This window comes from Lissotriton helveticus, chromosome 11 (assembly GCF_964261635.1).
Source record: "Lissotriton helveticus chromosome 11, aLisHel1.1, whole genome shotgun sequence".
NCBI classification, from domain to species: domain Eukaryota; kingdom Metazoa; phylum Chordata; class Amphibia; order Caudata; family Salamandridae; genus Lissotriton; species Lissotriton helveticus.
Window position 1 is genome coordinate 1,106,962,287 of NC_136072.1, and position 20,821 is coordinate 1,106,983,107.

The window sequence follows — 20,821 nt, forward strand, 5'->3', positions numbered from 1 at the left end:
CATAATACTTAAAAGACTGAAGCAGGCATTTGGAAAAAAGGCCAATCCACCAAACCTGTAATAATGTGTTACAATAAAAGTAGTGAAACTATTACCAGTCAGCAGGACTGGGAAGGGTGCTGGAAGGAGGAGGGCGGAATAAAGAACTTTTTTCCCGAAACAGTCCAAATGCGGCGTCAGCTCAACGCCCTTAAACTCGTGCCTGTTTTTCCAGTTCCAAAGTCAGCAGCTCAGGCAATGAGTCCATATTATCTTTACGTTGCTCTGCAGGGTGAAGCGCGAACATTAAGGCAAAGCTGCCCAGTTGGGAACTGTGGAACCAGGTCCAAGTCTCGGCCTGTGATTCTGTGCAAATCACTTTCATTTCCTCCACCGTGCTCACAAAACTGAATGCGTCCTCTGATGCAATGTAATTGGTGTTCATGAAACCGATCCAAAACCTTGGGGTAGAGTTAGGGATGCATAAAACGGCAATAAATATATAATCACTTTTGAGTTAGAAAATTGCAGCGGCCTCCGCTGATTGTCTGCTGAAGGTGGGATGGGGCGTGGTTAGCGCGGAGGGGCGTGGCCTGACTGCCCATTGCGTCACCGGCCTCACTCTGAAGTTGTCTCAGCTGTGAAAGTGTGAATCGGTCGCTGTTCCTTCCACCTCCGCAGGGTCCGTCAGTCGCTTCCTCCGCACTACTCGCCAAGATGCTGCAGCTTTACCTGGACCTCATGTCGCAGCCCTGCCGCGCCGTCTTCATCTTCGCCAAGAAGAACAATATCGACTTCGAGCTCAAGCTGGTGGAGCTGTCTAAAGGTGAGTGAGGCCGGGCGGAGAGTCAGGGTGGCAGAGCCGCAGACCTGAGAGGGATAAATATCCGGGGTACAGCCGTGCCAGCCAAAGAAAGACCTGTGAAACAACCTCCAGATCAGGCGCGCAACACTCATTGGGCTCACGGGGCTACAGTCCCCCCCCCCAGCTTCGCGGGCTGGCGAGCATCAAATTGCAGCCGCACCCGAGTACTTAACAGGTCTTTAAAAGACCATTTATTTGTAAATGAGGCTTTTGTTGTGTGTTCACCCCTTCTTACAGCCAAGCCACTTTGTCCGTGGTTGGAAGAATTAGCCCACCTCCCGAAATATTTTCCAGCCCCCCCCCCCCCTAAATTTGGCTCTAGTTGCTCGCCTGCTCCAGATGCCACGCTCAATATGACCAGAGTATTGAAAGCTCAGATATTAAAAAAATTATTTCCATTTGCAACTCAGTATTTTTTAGTACATTCGATTGCACTGCGCTGAAAGACGTTTAATAAAATGTATAATTTCCAAACCTAAATCGACTCTGTATACCAGAAAGAATGCCGAGACTTTCATGCATGAACCCAAAAAATAGGGATTTATTTTCGTCTCTAATGTTTTCCTACGTACTCTAAACTGTATAAGCCATTGAACCACATATTAACATTTTGTGTGCAAAGTGAAGCCTGTACTGGGTGACTTTAGGTCATGGGTACTCACAAACTTTCTCTCAGGGGCCAAATTTACTGTGTGGTTTGTGGCCGAGGGCCGCACCGGTGGGGGCAGGGTGAGAGGGGCTGGGGGGCAGTGCTAAAGCAAAAAAAATTGTGACCATGAGGTTGAACACGGGTCCCTGCAGCAGACGCCTTCGTCCACTGAGCCGCCAGACCCAGCATACACACATCTCTCTCCCCCTCCCTGTCTCTCTCCCCCTCCCTGTCTCTCTCCCCCTCCCTGTCTCTCTCCCCCTCCCTGTCTCTCTCCCCCTCCCTGTCTCTCTCCCCCTCCCTGTCTCTCTCCCCCTCCCTGTCTCTCTCCCTCCCTGTCTCTCTCCCTCCCTGTCTCTCTCCATCTCTCCCTGTCTCTCCACTCTTCCCTCCCCTCTCTTCTCTCCCTCTGTCACCCTTCCTCACCCACCCTTCCTCTGTCTGTCTCAGTCCCTTCCTCTGTCTGTCTCAGTCCCTTCCTCTGTCACCCTCCCTCTGTCTCCCTCCCTTCCTCTGTCTCTCACTCTCACCATGTCTCCCTACCCATCCGTCACCTTTCCACTATCGCCCTCCAGGTCTCCCTCCCTCCAGGTCTCCCTCTCTCTCTGCCTCCCTCTCTCTCTGCCTCCCTACCTCTGTCACCCTCCCTCCCTCACCCTCCATGGCTGCCAAGGTTTCAGATTGATATGTGTGACATTTTCATAGTTTCAGTGTAATTATGAGTGACATGTCCACAAATATGAGTGACACTTTCTCGCAAACATAATCAAGCACTGAAGACGAGGGAAACATATACATATCGGACATTACACCCATTTGAACGACGAGAAACGGCAAGAAGGTCTTAAAAGTACTGCATAGCACCAAAAATGGAAGAGCACCGTGGGACCCAACTGTAATAAACAGGATGTGAGAGGCCATGCTTCCTGCAATTGAGCCATTATGCTCTGCCCACCCCACTCCAGGGCATGCCGTATCTGAATGCATGTGGGATTTTTCTGTATTATAAATACACTTGAACAAGACTCAAGCTTGGAGTTAATGTAACTTATCCTTGCTGCATGGATAATGACGAATGCAGCGCAGGAGTGTAATCCTCTGAAGCATGGTGAATGGATTCCCCGACTGTTACCACTGCGTGGGAACGACTTGTTCTATGCGTTTAGCCTGGCACCGGGACCTCATCACCCTGTTTCCTAGAGGGAGACCCTCGTCTGCAGAAAGGACGGAAGGAAAGTAATATCTGCCATTGCAGGGGAGGCAATGAGTGCAATGTGAAGAACCCACGAAGGAAGCAAGAGATCTGTGAAGGTGTACCTCTGTCATCTCAACCGTGTGTGTGTGTGTGTGTGTGTGTCAGCCCTCAGCCCGGGCTGGGACAGCTTCCTCAGCGCACACACACAGCTGTGCCCCAGTACTTCACAGGTCTGTAAAAGACCATTTAAATGTTAATGAGGCTTTGTTGTACTTCAGCTCTTAGCGCCCCTGCAGCTCCTGTCTGACAGTCACTGAAATCCCCCTCTCCGGCCCCACAGAGCAGAGTCTCTTGAGTCCGCGCTGCTGCTGCGGTATTTGCTAACACAATTTTTTTTTTTTAAACACAGGTGTCTACAAGGTCCGCGGGCTGCCCAGGAAGGCTTGCCGGGCAGCTGGCGGGCCGTACTATGAGTACCCCTGCTTTAGGTGCTTCCGCGATTCACACTTGAGGAAAATTAAACACAGTGAAGGGGAAATGGTACCCACAGACACAATCTCACAGATTGTCCAAGTTACAGAGTAGTGATATGAGCCCAGGCCCCCAGTTACGCCATCTTAAGCTCAGTCAAAGGGCAGAATTTATGTGTTTAGTGCCAATGGTCGAAGTACATTAAAACAAAAATTTTGCAATGCAACCGGTCTCACCTTTGGGACCTTACAGTTAATTTAGACATGAGAGCCGTGGACGTAAACCCACAATTAATAACCATCTTGGGGACTGGGGACTGCAATATTGAAATTACTGTACCTATATCGTAGAATATTTTAGAACAAAACTTCCTGTTCTGTAATGTCCAAATTAAATAATGAATACATCTGTTACTCTTTGAGATACGTATTTTATATTACGCCGTTTTTATTCCCTCTTGTTATACTATGTCAACTGTGAATCCTCCTATCAATGCTATGTGTTGTAGAGCGCTCTGATTCTCTCGGGTCTAGCCAGCGCTATATAAAACTCTCAACTAAATATATAAGTATATACTAACGTAAATGCAATAAGACCGCCTGAGAACATTAAGGGCTACGGGGCCAGGAACATGTAAAGAGTAATGAAACATAGGAACCCCTGTCTGAACTTCTTCCTTAACATCGTACCTCGTCAATTAATGATTCTGGTGTAAGAGGTTTAGTATCTACTCAAATCAGTATTAACATATATAATTTTTGTCACATCTCATATACCATTAGATTATAATTTACCATACATTCATTTAGTATGTAAGGCTGGATTTCAAAATTAAGTCATATAAAAGTGTTTACACACCATTCATCTCTCACTCTCAAAAACGTACTATTCCCTCATTCAAAGATCACCATTCTGACGAAAATAGAGGCAAAAAAAAGTACAGTGAAATCCTACTAATGCAGGTTTTGTTCAGGTGTAATCATTATATATTAACATAATCGGTCTGCTATAATATAGATTAAATTCTCTATTAATACCTTCACATGTGGCAAAGCAAATACTTTTGCAAAGGATACATGTCTGTGACAGTCCTCACTTGAAATGGGAGGCACATTTGTCACAAAAGTCACCCACTAGTGCTAGTCTGTCATCGCATCATTCCTCATGTCTTGAGCAATCATAAACTGAAAATTTAACTCTTTGCATTTGAAGTCCAGCAGCAGACCATCAAGGATAAGCTGAGTGAGTATCAGGGCTCGACAAATCTGAAAAATGGTACTAGTCCTGCAGGTCTAGTACTTTAGAAAAAACTCCTCGACCTAACAGTAACCTACTTGACCTCCATCTCTGAAAGCGGAGCAAATGTGACCAGATTTAAAGGCATCTTTATTGCTCATTTGCTTTGTGAGCAATACAAAGACCTTTAAATCTTGTTATCTTGTCACATTTGTGGAGGACAAAAGTTAGTAGGTTTTCCTACTCGCCAGAAAGGGCGAGTAGGACCTAAAAATAGCTCTACCTCATAAAATTTACCTAGCAAATGAGAGCGGAGAGTGGATTTGTCGAGCCCAGAGTATACTGATGTATTTGAAGCAATAGGATGTCTCAAAGGGAAAAGTATAAAGTTTCACATTGACACTTTAGCACAGCCAGTCATGCTGTGGTAGAGACGAATAATTTTCCATGTCCGAGACAAAATAGAAAAGGAAATGGAAATTCTGGAGAAAGCAGGAGTCATTGTGAGAGTAGATGTCCTAACTCATAGGTGTCTAGAGAGTAATAGCACCCAAACCTAAATATCCCAGCGAGGTCTGAATATGCATGGACATGTGGATGCCCAACAAGGTAATTAAGTGGGAGTGCCACATTAACCCATTATTCAATGATATAATTTCAAAAGTGAATGGGTTAAAGTGTTTTTCAAAGATCAAAGTTTCTCTGCTCACTTGTTCTACAGCTTCGCTTACACAACGCATCTCATTATATAAACACCTTCACCATTCATGTTGGTCTCTGGAGATCTAAGCATCTCTGCTTTTGTATTTCTTTGCTGCGGAACTATTTCAGAACTGTACGAAAGAGGTATTGTCAGGTCTCCATGACTTGCTAAACTTCAGCAATGATATCCAAGTAATTTGCTCAGATTGTTCAACAACACAAAGAGGGGGCTTTGAGCCCCACTCAACAGTAGAAAAAAGGGAGGGCGTGGCAAGGAGCCGTAGATGGTGGTTTAGTCTCCTTTGAGCTTCTGTTGTGATCTTGCTTATTCTTTGCCAACTGGATTGAGACACCTCTCCAGGCCTCAGAGAAGTGATGAGACTGCCCACCAGAGAGAAGGTTCATGCGGGGGCAACGGGTGAAAAGTGTGAGATGAATCACGAGATGGAGAGAAGTAGAGCCTGGCCGCGGCCACAGCCGACATGAAGCTTCACCAGACCCTGGATATTTCTTGCACTCCCCATTGCCCCTTGGAGGAGCAGGAGGTGAGGCGCTCCTGGAAGTGCTTGTGAGGGGTGAAAATGAGCTATACCACCGAGCCCCATTTCCCGCTTAGAGAAGGCGGCCGTAAAGCCCCAGTCTGGGAGGCAGGCGCAAGTCCTGGGGGAAGTTACTTGCACGGGGACAGAACTGGAGTGTGCTGGTCCCTGGTGGCACTGGGCCGCTACTCTCTCCCTTCCCATCTGGTGAAGAAGAGGTGAGAGGGCTTGGCCCGAGCAAAGTACATTTGTGGCCAGCCTGCATGCCCTAGAAGACCGAGGCCGCGCCTTGAACAATGATTGGGTTCTGTGGGGGGAAAAAATCTACCAAGACCTGTCAGTCGTGTAAAATGCCTGGTCCCCGCCATAGCCCTCCCTGATACAAGGAGAGGCTTGCCAAAGAGATAAAAAATGCAGGCCGAATGACCCTCCTGCTTTTACCCCCACAGGAAACCTAGGGAGGGTCTTGTGATGGAGGTGACAACGCCGCCCCACTTGACTCCCACCTCAGCACTGACATCTGCAGACCCTGTCAGCCAGGCAGGGCAAGGCGGACCACAATACCCTCCAGCAAGATACAAGATGGTGAAGTGGGGGGCACCAAAGTCCTCGCAGGGAGCTATGGACAGATTGTTAAGCATCTCTTATCGGAGAGTGCACCCTTGGCCGGGGATTCGACAACCGAATAGTACAGACAATGGGGAGATCAGTCCTCCTCAGCCATATTGCAGGCCATACATGAGTCCAGGGAAGCCCTGAAAGGTCAAGTAAATGGGATGAGACGAAAGTCTCTTTCCTTTGTCATGACCTCCAGAAGGTGATGGATTGCATGACAGAGCTTGAGACCAGAGTCTCCTCTGCTGAAGACTCGTATAGAGCCCTGAAAGCTTGCTTTGTAAAACTCTGAGATGCTTCGTTCCAGCTGAAGGAACAAGTAGAGAACACGAAGGGTAGATCTCAGCAGAACCGCTTGCGACAGGTAGGAATATCAGAGGGACTGAAAGGCACTCACCTGGAACAATTCTTTACCAGGTGGTTCTGATCCTGGACGATGTTTTCCCTTCCTACTTTGTTGTTGAATTGGCATATGGGTCTCTCGCTACACGTCCACCAGGTGGCCATCCTACACCACTCATCCTTGGCCTCCTCAACTGCACAGACAGGAACAACATCCTCTTGGTGGCCAGCAGGTGGTGCTACTGGACTCAAACCAAGTGATGATCTTCCCTGACTATATGCTGCGGGTCCTGAAAAATGAGACTGAGAAGCAGGAAAAAATACATCAATACTATATCATGATTACATGAATTAATCCTTGATCAAACTAAAAAATGCAGTTACTTCTTTTATTGAGAACATTCAGTTATATTCACATTTTTCCATACCGAAAGTGTACTACTGAATGGTGTAGTGCATCAAACATTCCAATCCTCCTATGTACATTTACAATGCAAAACGTTACAAATAGTGTCATACAAAAATCACCTTAAAAACACTCCTATCTTCCCAACAAATATATATTGAAGGCTGTGCATAGAATTCATGCACTATCACTCTGACTGATAGTCCCTTGAGTCTGTATGTATATACAAAAATGTAGATCCTTTCGTTGGTAGTAGGCCAGCGTACAGTGTACTTAATACATTTTTTAAAAACTTCGAGACTTCATAAACGTGGTGTCAACACGTTTCGGCCTTTAGCTTATAGGCCTCTTCAGGACAAACTGAAAGACGGAGCACAATGTGTGTATCGACCCACCATACAGCCAACCAAAAAGAGAATCCACAACCTCTGAGGGTCACAGATAAATTCTTGAATCAAGGATCATTCCCGGGTATAGTGAATCCACAGTGAACCATCTCTAAGCAGAAGCCAGGCAATCGGGCTCCATCAAGGTGCTCCGCTCCCAATAAGGGATAATTAGTCCCATTCTCAAACTGAGGTGGTTGGCGGCTAATAAGTAAGTCAACAGGTTCGCTTCGGGTCCAACACCAGAGGCGAACATTTGTTGTAGTGAAACTTAAACTTCAATCGATGCAGATTGAGTACATGCTTTTGTACCCAGCTTGACTTAACCCCTTCGCTGTGGCGGCTATTCCGCCGCAGCGCTAAGGGGGTGGGGCGGCGGCGCGGCGGTCACGTGCTCATGACGGAACCGCTCCGTCACGGCACGCGGGTGAGCTGTGCTTGTGACGGAACGGTTCCGTCACGGCCCCGCCCGCTCAATAGAACGCGCCGCGCAGGCGCGAAATCTGCGCCGCGGGGCCGTGACGGAACCGTTCCGTCACGAGCATGGGAGGGGTTAAGGTCATTTTCCAATGGAAATTTTTTTTTGATGATGCAAGGAAGTATGTTGAAGGGTTGAAGACCACTCTTTGCCCCCGAAAAATAAAAACACAGAAGATCAAATCCGAGAAGTGGACTCTTGGGCATGTATGAGAGGTAGGACGCACTTTCCATGTTTGCGCCACAGCGCATCTTAAAGCACCGGGTGCAAACATGGAAAGTGCGCTTTATCAGGAAGAATGCTCTGGCCACGGGGCAGCCGCAAACTCGCACTATTCTCAAGGCTAGTGCATGCAAGAGAAACACGGAGCAGCTGTTTAATAGAGATATTAAACATGGAGTCCCTACACACTTCTGGACTTGGGGGACTAACGCAGACCTAAATACATCAAAACCGGTACACAATCTAGGAACCCAAATTGTTGATAAACTCTATATGGAAGCCAAAATCAGTATTACAGCAGCAGCTTGTCATTAACTCCTTACAACCTTAAAGAAAATAGCCCCTTAATTCCCCCAACCTTATTAAAAACTGGTGATACAGGCGTCAATTCTAAGTAGACTAGACTACTGCAACTCCTTGCTACTAGGCAGTCCTGAATACCTCCTCAAACAACTCCAGAGGATCCAGGTGTTGGCAGCTAAACTAGTGCTAAATAAAGGGATAAATGACTTGGCATCCTAAACACTACTCTGGCTACCAGTAAAGGAAAAGTTCAAGTTTAAGGCACTATGCATCACCCATAGGGCAGTAAATGGCAATGGACCTAGAGCCCTTCAACAAATCACTCAACAATATAAACCCTCTAGAACTTTAGCTTCCTCCCAGACTGCCTTCTTATCTACCCCTTCCTTTAGGAAAACAAGAGTAGGTGGCAGAACCTTACAGGTACAAGTCGCAAGTCTCTGGAAAAAACTTTCTCGCTCCCTTAGAACCAAGACAAACTTGCTGAGCTTCAGGAAGGATATAAAAACTTGGCTCTACCACGTAAATAGATAAATCCATGGAAAGATAGCCCATTCCCAAAAATGCCCGATTCCTCCGTTCAATGACTTACCTGTACCAAGATGCCAGTTGTGTGTTAGTCGCACTTTATAAATTCAAAATAATAATGATAAAAGCTGTTCGGTTTACTATCTACAGGCGCCAAACCACCTGCACTTTTCAAAGGGGTTTGAGATCAGCCCCCTTGCAGGCGGGTGCAGCGAGTGACCGCACCTGCCTGCAAGGGGATGTTTGGTGGGATGTTTTCGTGGTCCATGGGACCCCTTTCATCCCTGTATTTAGATGGCGCAAAAGTGTAAAAAAGAACAATTGATGAATAGCATGCTGAAAGATGTCTACACATTCACCCCAGTGTAGAGAACTGGGCCTAAATCCATAGTTTTTTGCTCCCCATGCCATTCCAGTTTAAACCCAGCCATTTGCTAATCAGTCTTATCCCTGCTCCCCATGGGAGCAGTCCAGCATGAACTGCCAGGCCAGGTCCTCCCTGGACCAGAAACCTGCATCCTCCGCATTCTGTCCGTCAATTGCATTGTCAACCCGAGTGGGTCATGTGCTCTCCTGCCACTAGAGCAGAGGTCTTCAAACTTTTGGATGCCGAGACCCCCCTGTCAACATTTTCAAGCGTAAGGAGCCCCTCCTGACAAAAGTTTCTAAACCTCTAGGTTATGAGGAAGGTGAGGACCAAATTATGCGACCGGCTTGACTAAATTGTGTGAGTAGAAAATGTAAATAATTTTCTGTGATGCTGCGTATTTTGGGGTAGCATTGCTTTATTATTTAGAATTTTTTTAAACACAGTAATACTGAGGAAAGATTTCACCCCATCAGTACCAGTTTATAACCAAAATACAGCAATTAACATCAGAAAGATGTCTAGTCAACCTCTGTGAAGGGCCTCCCAATCCGCAGGAATACGCGCTGCAACATTAGAAGCTCACCTGGCCATGGCCGGGAGCAGCAAGGGTGCATTCAAACCGTGGTGGTCTTGTGCAGAGTTAAGCAGTTTACCCATGCCCCTTTCCTCTCACCCCCTTCCTTCCATCCCTCTCTTCTCTCCTCTCCCAACCCCGGATCCCTCTCTCACATTGCAGGCAGATGGTTATTAGCCCCAGGACACCTTTTGTTAACAGTAGTGCACTACAAATGTAAATAATAGCAGAAGCAGGGGATCCACTAGACCCGAACTTGAGGGGGGGTTAACACTCACAGCCAGGGCTTGTCCAAGCACTGGTCGCACACGGTGCAACAGTCTTTCCACCTCCTCCATGAATTCCCTCACTACCACTCACCAACAATACACCTCATCTCTCAATAGCACCTGTCTGACAAACGTTTCATTTTTTTATAGCGCTACTCATAGTTTACTCACACTCAGTTCTGTGATGTGCATGGTACATCTTCTTTGTACCAGGCACTTTAACCTTCTGCACTGTGTGGGTGACAAGAGTGCCCATGTGACTGCACGGTGAGCAATGCAACAGTGTGAGAGTAGGGTAAAAGGAGTGACTGCAGGGTGAGTGAGGTGACCATATGAATTTGGGTTCGGCTGTAAGTGCAGAGTGGGACGAATTAGTGCATGGTTAGTGATGGCCTTGTTTGAGTGAGCTACAGATTGAGCAGGAAGGGGGGTACAGGTGAGTGAAGTCTCACATGAGTGCAGGGTGAGAAGTGTGCCCGTGTGACTGCAGGGTGAGGTACAGAGTGAACAATGCAAGCAAATTTTTAGTGCAGAGTGATCACTGTGAGGGCAGGGTGAGCGGGTGAGTGTTGTGAGTGCATGGTGATCAGTGTGAGTGCATGGTGATCAGTGTGAGTGCATGGTGATCAGTGTGAGTGCATGGTGATCAGTGTGAGTACATTATGATCACTGTGAGTGCAGGGTGAGTGGGTGAATGTTGTGAGTGCATGGTGATCAGTGTGAGTGCATGGTGATCAGTGTGAGTGCATGGTGATTGCTGGGAGTGCAGGGTGAACGTGAAAGTGAAGGCGAGAATGAGAAGTGAGTAGTCTGAAATCAGGGTGCATTCCCAGAAACTTGAAGCGTAGGGTTTCAGATATAAGTTAAACTATTGCTATAATAGCATTAATCAGGGTTCGAGGGTGGATCCTGCAACAAAATTCCAGTCTAATGATTAGGGTTACCAGCTCATTATTTTGATGGCCCAGAAATAAGCAGTCACCTACAGCTGTATTTCTTGCACTTATCTGTGAATACTTGGAACAGCAAATATAAATAGCACTTTTAATTGTGTCTGGGATGCCTCAATGATCCATGACTAATAATTAAAGAGAATAAAGACAGAAAAGTCACATCACTAATAATACATTCTTTTTTATTTATAACTCAATTTAGTGTCGAGCAGGTCTCTGCAGGATCTTTAAACACATAGCAGGCATGTTTCTTTTGGCAACCCAACTTTATATTTCTTTTCATTAAATGCATTCTCACACTACAGCAGTAAGTGTAAAAATACAAATGTAAGGAATAGGCAGAGTGGGGGCGATTGAGGAAAAATTGCTGCTTCAAAAGTTTAGCAATGTGACAGTTGATCAGGAAGCATGTGGGTGTCAATGTGTAGTACGAGGGCAGCCGAAGCACATATGACTCCCGCAATATCTGAAGTGAATGGGTCTGTGGGGGGCAACAACAGGGAATTTGCTCACATAGCAGGCAAAGCTAGCATGGGTCATGGGGTTCCTGCCACATCTCGATCATTACCTGTGGCATTTGGTCCTGGGGGGGAATATCACAAATCCGGCCCCGGGAGGACTGGGGAGAGGCTGTATGGTAATTCCTACAATCCATCTGATCAGATGCTGCCCCAGCTTGCGGGACCTCCGAGACTATTACCCATTTCCCAGACCAATCCCGGAGATAGTAATAACCGCAGGGGTGGCCCTAATGTGATGAATTCTCTGAATGTTAAGTGTTCTGGAGATGTATTAGTCTTACCCCCAGCTGCATGTCCTTACGCTTTGGTCTTGGCCCCCTCATAGGCCAGATCAAACTGAATCTTGGACCCAACTGCGTAACAAAACTGTAGATTGGTTATCCAAACATAAAGGGTTTAGGATACCTATAAGTGGCAACATCATTATGGTTCGCAGAATTGGGTGGGTGGGACAATCTTCAAAGAATATCGATGGGGATTATGTGGTCATCAATGTCCTTAACCCATCGGTTGTTAAATTGATATTGAGGACCCCGGATTCCTGCTTTTAGAATTCTACCTGTATCTGGGCCTTGCCATTGGGATATTTTGATAAGCCTTCTTTAAGATTCTCGCCGTCGGTTGTTTCCCCCTTTTTCCTTGTTTAATAAGTTTCAGGCCTTTTCTGGTATGGGTCCCCAACACTGACTATCCCTCCTGTTATCTTGTATAGTTTTTCTGAAACACCGGAGAATGAAATTCCTGTTCCCATGATCAGTTTGTCAAATTCCACTATTCCTTGCTCCTCATATCAACAATCTCAGGTTATCCCAGCTAATACAGTAAAAACCAATGTTATCCCGATTATAACTGATGTCACAATGAAAGTTTTAACATGGAATATTGACGGCTTAAGGGCAAAAAAGGGGTCTCTTGGGAACTTTTTCTTGCTACACATCACATTATAGCCCTACAGGAAACATGGGAGTCTAATGACCATTTCTACCTGGATGGGTTTATATCTTTTTGTAAATTCGCTATACCTTCCAGCATGGGCAGAGCAAGGTGGGGGGTGGCTAGTATTGATGATAAATCTTAAGCTCTCTTATAACGCAAAGCTGATTGATTCTTGTTTTCCTCACATGCTAGAAGTAGAATTGTCAAGGAAGAATTTACCAACCCTTCTAGTGGTTAATTTTTACAATTCTTTCACTAGAACTCAAGAGACAGATCATCTGGCGCTGTAATGGCCTTTCTGGAAAACTATGGAGATATCTCAGAAGCACATTATGAAATACTAGTTCTGGGAGATTTTAACATTCATACTTGCCCCATTAACTGTTCAGCCAGGTTGGAGGAGGAATATGGCCCCAGGGGCTAATCCATTTTGAACATACCTCGTCTGGTATTTTTTTTTAGAAAATCTTTTATCAGCTCATAACTTGACTTGCCTCGAACAATCGTGCAGGACAGATCCCATACCTACGTATGTTGGTCATGGTCGTCAAAGTATAATCGACCATATTTTGGTATCATCTCCGTTGTTGTCGGTAATAAGTAGATTAATTGTAATAAAAAATTGCATTAGTGATCATAACCCATTAACATTGGACCTTAACATAAATGCTGTCAATAAGGGAAGGATCATGACTCAACTCACTAACGCTAATATTGCTCCTAAGGATCAAGCTCGTAGAGTGAGGTGGGAAAGGATCACCCCTGAAAGTTTTATTGACAGATTTTTTTCATTAATTGCACCAAGGAGTTTACGATCTGTTCAGACCAGGATTCCGAGCCAAGATCCGTTCTTAATGCCTTTGACTTAATTGTAAAGCAGGTTGTCTCTAACTTAACCATAGCCAGTAAACCAAGGAGCCCAAAAATTAAAAAATGGTTTGACGAAACCTGTATGACCACCCATGAGGAAATCATGCAGAAGCTTAAGCAAAAACCAAGGGTGGCATCACAGATCAAAAATGTAAGGAAGGCTTATAAACTTGCAGTAGAGAATAGGAAAAGGCAACTAAGGGAGATGGCTTGGGAGGAGCTTAGCCAAGCCAGTGTGCTGGCCAATAGTTCTAAATTCTGGTCTGTTGTAAACAGTCCTTTGTTTGACGATACACCAAACTCCAGTAAAGATTCTTTAGTTTCTGCTGAAATGTGGGTGCAACATGTTGGAAAATTTTATAGTGACACGACCTCTGGGGTTTCCACAGAGAAACCCGCTCTTGGTCTAGTAGGCTCCCCTCTTGTTTTTACAACTGATGAAGTTCATAAAGCGATTATATCAACACTTGGGTGAGCAAGCTCCAGGCCCTGATGGAGTACCGGCTGATCTTCACAAGGCAGACCCCCAGCTTTGGGCTAAGATCTTCACTCATGTTTTTAATGCAGCTTGTGTGTCTGGTTTTCCCCCGTCTTGGGCAAAGGCGGTTATGATACCAATTTTTAAAAAGGTGGCAAGGGATGATCCGGCTTGTTACAGGCCCATTTCGCTCCTTGACTCCGCAGCCAAAATTATGGGGAAAGTTGTTTCGGCACACCTAAAAGAGTGGCTTGACCAAGCAAGCATAGTTTCTGATCTCCAATATGGCTTTAGGATGGGGAAGAGGACTCTGGACCAATGCCTTAATCTCCATTTGGTGATGGGGAAATACACAGTTGCAAAGCGCGGGGATCTCCACCTGGCCTTTATGGATTTAACCTCGGCCTTTGACCTTGTTATTAGGTCAAAGCTGTGGCTGATTCTATGAAATATAGGGCTAGATGCTGACCTGATTTCATTTCTGGCTGCCATCCACGAAAACACTCTAGCGGCAGTATGTTTTAATGGAGATGTCAGCCTGACTGATTCTTGGCAGTAAAAAGAGGGGTTCGGCAGGGGTGCATATTGGCTCACCCTCTATATTAATAAACTAGGGGACTCTCTGGGTTCCTGTTGAAAAAATATACCTAGAGCTGGCACCAAAATGATTCCGGAGCTTCTGTATGCCGATGACGCTGTCTTGGTGGCCAGAACTGCAAGGGGGCTGCAACTGCTTTTAAATTGTTTTATAGATTTTATGGAGTTGATGGACTTAATCACTAATTTTAAAAAATCGCATGCCATGACCATAGGCTCAAGGAGGGCAGCGAAGGTTAAATTCTATTGCAAGGGAGTTGTTAGTAAAAGTCCCAGCTTTTCCCTCTTTAGGGGTTCTTTTTGAATACCAACGCTCATGGTGCACACACCGTGCGCATAAAAAGAACATGTTAGTTAGAGCATCAGGGGCAACTCTAGACTTAGCAAAAGGAATAGGATCAAAACCACTCCCTGCACTTATAAATATTTTTAATGCCCAGTGTGTTACCATGGCGACCTACGGCAGTTACATTTGGGGTTATACAAGTGGCCGAGAATAATTTTATGCGTAAACTGCTCTCGGTCCCTATATCCACCCCAATCTTTAATATTCATGAGGAACTGGGAGCAGGTTTTATTTCTGATCAGATCGCGGCTGCGCCTCTATTACGTTGGCTGAGAATTTGGGCCCAACCGACCCAAAACTTAAATCAACAGATCATCCAAGTCTGTCTTACCTTACAAAAGGTGTTGGCATCCCTTGGATGAAATATATTAAGGATCAGATGGAAATTCTTGGTTGCCCCGACTTATTTCTGAGTCCTATAGCATTGGGTAAACTGGCCATTAGAGACCTTAAGCAGCAGTTTTTAGCTAGACGAAAAGGATTAAGGGAGGAGAACGAACTGAAAAAAACGTTGGTGAGAAGATTTGCCACTTTGAGCTCAGGTCAACAGATGCAACCATGTCTATCTTATATAAATAAACCTTATCATATTTTTGTTCTGACACGATTTAGATTGAATATGGCTACTTGCCTTCCCTAAAAGTTACCTTAAAGAGGGAACAATAAATCCCTGCTACTGTGACAACTTCTCGGAGCAAGATACTCTTCATATGAAATTTTTCTGCGCTTATTATAATTTATTGGGCAGGAAGTTTATCCTCCCTTTGCTTAGTGGTCGTAATTTTGTTCAGGTTAGGCCAGCGTTGGTTTATTTACAAACGCTACTGTCACCTATGGTCTGCTTTGGGGTAGCCAGTTTCCTAACGGGGGTGATTAGACATAGGAGTAGGCTGTAAGCCAGCGGACACTGTTCCTAATCATGTTATGTCATTTTTATTTTAAAACAACATATTTTTACTCTCTGTACATTGCAGTCTTGTCTAATATGAATTCTTCTTATTCTAAATATGAGCAAGCGTATGTGGGGCAAATTTTATTTTGTACTCATGTCTAATTATGTCATGGTGGGCCGATCTCATTTATTTATGTTTTCTTGTCATGGTTTTTATGTCAGTTTTACATTTTGTATGAATTTTCACATTATAAGATGGTGTTTATCTTATTTTGTTGTTCCCCAAGGGGGCTGCAGACCATGAATTTCGTGTTGAGCAGGATTATATGATTGTTAATTGTCTTATTGTTTTATTGTTTACTTATTTATTTTATATATGTTTGTTTTATGGTTGTTAAAACAGTGGGACCTTAACTGACTATGGACTATATATCCATGTATTATAATGTTTGCAGAATGTCCCACTTTCTTTTTTGTTATTGTACTTTTATGGCTTTAATTAGCCGCATAAAGTTAATTTGACTGACTGATGTGACGTGTTGGAGAATCGAGCTGTTGTATAGCTCCTATATATCCTTATATCGTGTTAAGTTAGCATAGGTACATTTGAGATTTAAACGCCATTTTTCCTTTCTTGCAACTTCTGCACACGACCCTTAATTGTTGACTTAGCTTTCAACCTAGTGGTTTGCCGTGGTGTATGTGACAATAATATGTTATTGCTCTGATATCAGTCTTGTTTAATAAACCATGTCTGCACGGAGAGTGCTGAAGTTTCAGGAGCAACACGATATGGAATTGTTATGAGGTCTGATCTCCACGCTTTCATAGTCATAACACAAGTGCAGCCTTTGCCAACTTGGGCTTGAGGCGGGATTGATATTGCTTTGCACGAGAATTGTTAACACACTTGATGCGGTGCACATGCAGAGAGAGCTGGTGTATGCTGATGTGATTCCTTCATGCTAGGACACTAAGGTATGGGCCCGCCCTAAAACAACCCAAAGAGACCTTCTTAGATAATAATATAATATATGTGTTAGGGAGGGTGAGATATAAGTGTTGTTAACTCTTATTCATTACAGCATGTTAACATGCTGTCACCATTCGCTTTTTATGTCTTAGTAACTATGCTGATAATTTTGCTACTGATAATAAGTATACTTGTATTATCAAAGATACTGCGCCTGAGAAGACGGCATTAGTAAATAAACATTTCAAATGCACATGTGTCTTCTTTACTCCATGATCTGGTTTGTAATGATAATATAACGAAAGAGTGTTCATGAGTCCCACGTACCCTGAGGTACTGTAAGTTCATGTTCTGGTTTGTCTAAACATTGGGTGTTTGATATGTCCAATGAGACACTGTAGCTAGCTCGGTAAGGGGTGAGTTGGTTGCTAAGGTAAGTTTTGGGACATCCTAATTTGCCGAGGTTCCACTCCTCTGTGCACAGTTCTGTGTGAGTACAGAAACCCTGCAACATGGCGCCCAACGGTTTCGGTGGTCTTATATCATGACACTCGAGTAGTTTATCGTTCATGCCTTAACCCCTTCACATCCGTTTCCGGAAAACGGGGTGTTGGTGAAACCTACCTATTTTTTGGAATAGGTCTTTATTCAAGCTTGATTCTTACTTAAACGGTTTCTTTGAATTACTACCCAGTTGTGCTACAAAGTATTCTTTGTGTTTTCTTGTTTCCAATTCTGTAATGGCGGCAGCGGTGGCTATTGCGCAGCATAGTCGCGTAGCGGTACGCAACCATCTTCAGACGTACCAGGTCCCAGTAGATGGGATGGCTGTGATTTTCGTGGTAAGTGCAGATCCGGCGTTTCCTTACGAGTTGTTTTACTCTTGGGTTACGTTTCCGGCTGTGGACGCTAATTCTGGTTTGTACCACTCCTACACCGCCTCGGATGTCCCGGCTGAATATACGCCATACAGGGCATTGGAAATACCTATTGATCATTGGCAGCATCGAGTTTGGTTTGATGGCGCCCTCCCCCACTCTTTGTCCCGTGCGAGGTTAGGTCCACTCTCAATTCCAGGTACTAATTGGCCTGCGTTGGGTGGCTTTACCCCGCACCCGAATCACGGGGCTTGTACCCTGGCAGAAATTCGCAGGCTACATGTAGTTTCCATTTCCGTGATTCGTGCTTTAGTGCAATACATCGGTCGACATCTTCCTGGTGGTCCCCAGGGGGGTGCGGCCGCTCCCATGGAACGAGGCGGAATGCGTCTCAATCCAGTGATGGTAAATTCGGTTTTTGGTGCGCGTCCTGTTGACAACGATGACTTCCCATTCTGGCTAGCAGAGAAGTTTGATCAACTGGAAGCGGTTTTTCCGAATTCTACTCCTGCTGATAAACATAGAATGTTGACGATTACTCTCCCGAAGGATATTACTCCTGAACTTGCTGACTGTGACAGCTGGGGAAAAACATTTGCGGCAGTTTATACAAGGTGCTTCGGCACCCCGTCTATGACTGCCCTGCCTGAAATCGTTAGACGTGTTCAGAATGATCACGGTCCAGAGGCAGCAGTTGAATTGGGTATGCGCCTGTGTGGTTCTTTTGAGATTGTAAGTGATCTCATTCTCTCCAATGTTAAAGGAGATGCAGTTAACTTTCAGGTGTCGAATGCTTTGGCTGCTCTGCCCGATGCCGACAAACCCCGCCAGTTAGCAAAGATTGTGGTGGCCGCTTATAAAACGATTGGCCGCACAAGTAGAGGTCTGAAATATTTTCCGGTGAAGGAGAAAAAACAACCACAGGGGCAATCTGCGGTGACAGATGCCCAGCCAAAGTCCAAGAAACAAAATTGGCCTAAAAAACAGACACAGGGGAAGCAGACAATGCAGACTCAGGGTACTTTTCCTGCAATACAAGCTCCTGCGCCATCCGAAAAAGTTTATGATTTGCGCGACCGCGCGATGATTAAATCACCTGATCGTTTTCAGGGTTCTGATCAACGCTCTCCTCGTTCCTTTCAGGACACATCGGCCCCGAAGACCGGTGGAGGAGGAGGGGTGGACGTGGACGTGGTGGCCAACAAGAACGTGGCCAGTCCCGCCAGACGGACGGCGCAGTGAAGCAGGAGGATTCTACGCCTAGGCGTCCGCAGTTTGCGGAAAAGAAAGTCGCAGCCTTAACGGCGCATCGATATGCCACAGATAGTGAGAACGCGGCTTCGGAATCTGACGTGGGCTCTGACCTTGCTGGACAGCGCGGCGGAGATAACCATAGTCAGAGAGGCGCTGCGTCCACTACTGAGGGTGACAGCGACTGATGTCTACGTTGTGATAGAAACAGCGGATACGAGACTTGCTCCCCCTGAAAGACTATATGAAATTGTCCTGTTAATTGAAGGTGACATACAGCGTACCGTTAAAGGTGTATTTTGGGAGAATCTGTCTTCTACATATGATATTTTACTTTCGGAGGCTGACTGGCCCCCACCTTTTGTGCTCGCGGCGCCGCGAGGGGAGGAGGTAATCCTACCCAGTTTCGCGAACACTGTCTCGAAAGAGCATGCGCAGCATTTTGCAGAAGAGTGGGCTCGGGCTCTCGCGCCGGCTCTGTACCGTAACCAATGTGGTTGGGATAAATTGTCGCCTTGCCACGAAATTCAGTTGCGGTCTCAGCCGCAGCCTCAACCTCAATATCCCATTCGGCGTGAAGCAAAATCTTCCGTCGCGGAAATCCTTGAACAATTGGAATATCAGGGAGTTATTGAAACGTGTGTGTCACCGATGAATAATCCCCTTTTTACTGTGAATAAACCTGACGGATCATATCGTTTGGTTTTGGATTACCGGCATTTGAACTCGCATTGCCGTAACTGTGCTGTACAGAATACCCACGGCTCTGCCCTAGTGGATAGTCTCGTGCGTAAGCGTTTCAAGACAACGCTTGACATATCCAATGGTTTTTATGCCCACAGATTGGACAGCTTTAGCTCCCAATGGACCAGTTTTACAAGCGCTGGAGTCCAAAAGCAATTCCGGCGTCTTCCAATGGGCTACAAGAATAGTCCTGGTGTATTTACCGCTCGAATTGTCTCTATTCTGGAGGCACTCGACCCTGATGCTTTTTCGTATGTGGATGACATATATCTCACAGACGACGATATTTGGGAGCATCTGTGTCGTGTAAATTCTCTTGTTTGCAACTTCGCAGACATGGGTTACAAATTCAACTTTGCAAAATCGCACATTGCTGAACACACAGTGTTGTTTTTGGGCTATGAGCTCAACAATGAAGGTAGAGGTTTGGCTCCTCACTTCTTGGAGAAGTGCGCACAATTGCGCGCACCAACAACACTGAAAAAATTACAATCCTTACTGGGCTTTTTGAATTTCGGCAGAACTTACATTCCGGAATATGCCCAGCGTATCAAGCCTTTGTATGCTTTGATACAACCGACTTTCTCTAAATCATGCTGGCTGCCTGAGCATTCAGCCATTTTGCAATCCTTGCAGGCTGATCTGCTCGCTTCTAAATATTTACTGACTCGTGATAACCACACCAACCTGGTCATAAGAATAATTCCTGGGACGGTGGGTTTCACGTACCTCACTTTTAATGAAGGTGACACGGTACCTATTGCTTACAAGTCACACTTGTACACTTCGGCTGAGATGCGGTTTCCCACCATAGAAAAGGTTTTAACTGCTGTACAGATGGCTATTCTAAAGGAACGAGCTCTGTCACAGGGGAAACGCATGCTAGTGGTAACACCCTGTCCTCATTTGGAGGCAGTCACGAAAGCAAGTGTACCAAATTCAAAGGCTTTGCACCCTCGGTGGATTCAGTGGGCTGCGTCATTGTCATCCACGGATGTCATGTTTATTTTTGACGCTTCCTTACGGTCGCAGGAGTACTTGCAGTATGAATTCGTTCACCCTGCTCCTCTGGCGATGCGACCTTTGGAGGACTTCCATTGCATCATTTACACTGATGGGTCGGCGCAGGTTGCGCATGGCTCTAAACATGCCTACGTTTCCGCATGCGCCATTGTGGTCGGTGCTATGTTGAATGATGAGTTCATTTCCAGGGAGGTACACACGTTGCCCCTGGGCGATTGCACCGCACAATT

General features: G+C 45.5%; 1 protein-coding gene across 1 annotated transcript in view; it reads left to right on the plus strand.

Moving 5' to 3' along the window:
• The first annotated feature begins 600 nt into the window (after positions 1-600).
• LOC144792654 (glutathione S-transferase theta-1-like) overlaps positions 601-20,821 on the plus strand; it is a 103,878-nt gene continuing 83,657 nt past the window's right edge. The window contains exon 1 of the mRNA XM_078667802.1: positions 601-805. Coding sequence (XP_078523928.1) covers positions 697-805 — 109 coding nt within the window. The 5' untranslated portion in view covers positions 601-696. The remainder of the gene's footprint in view (positions 806-20,821) is intronic.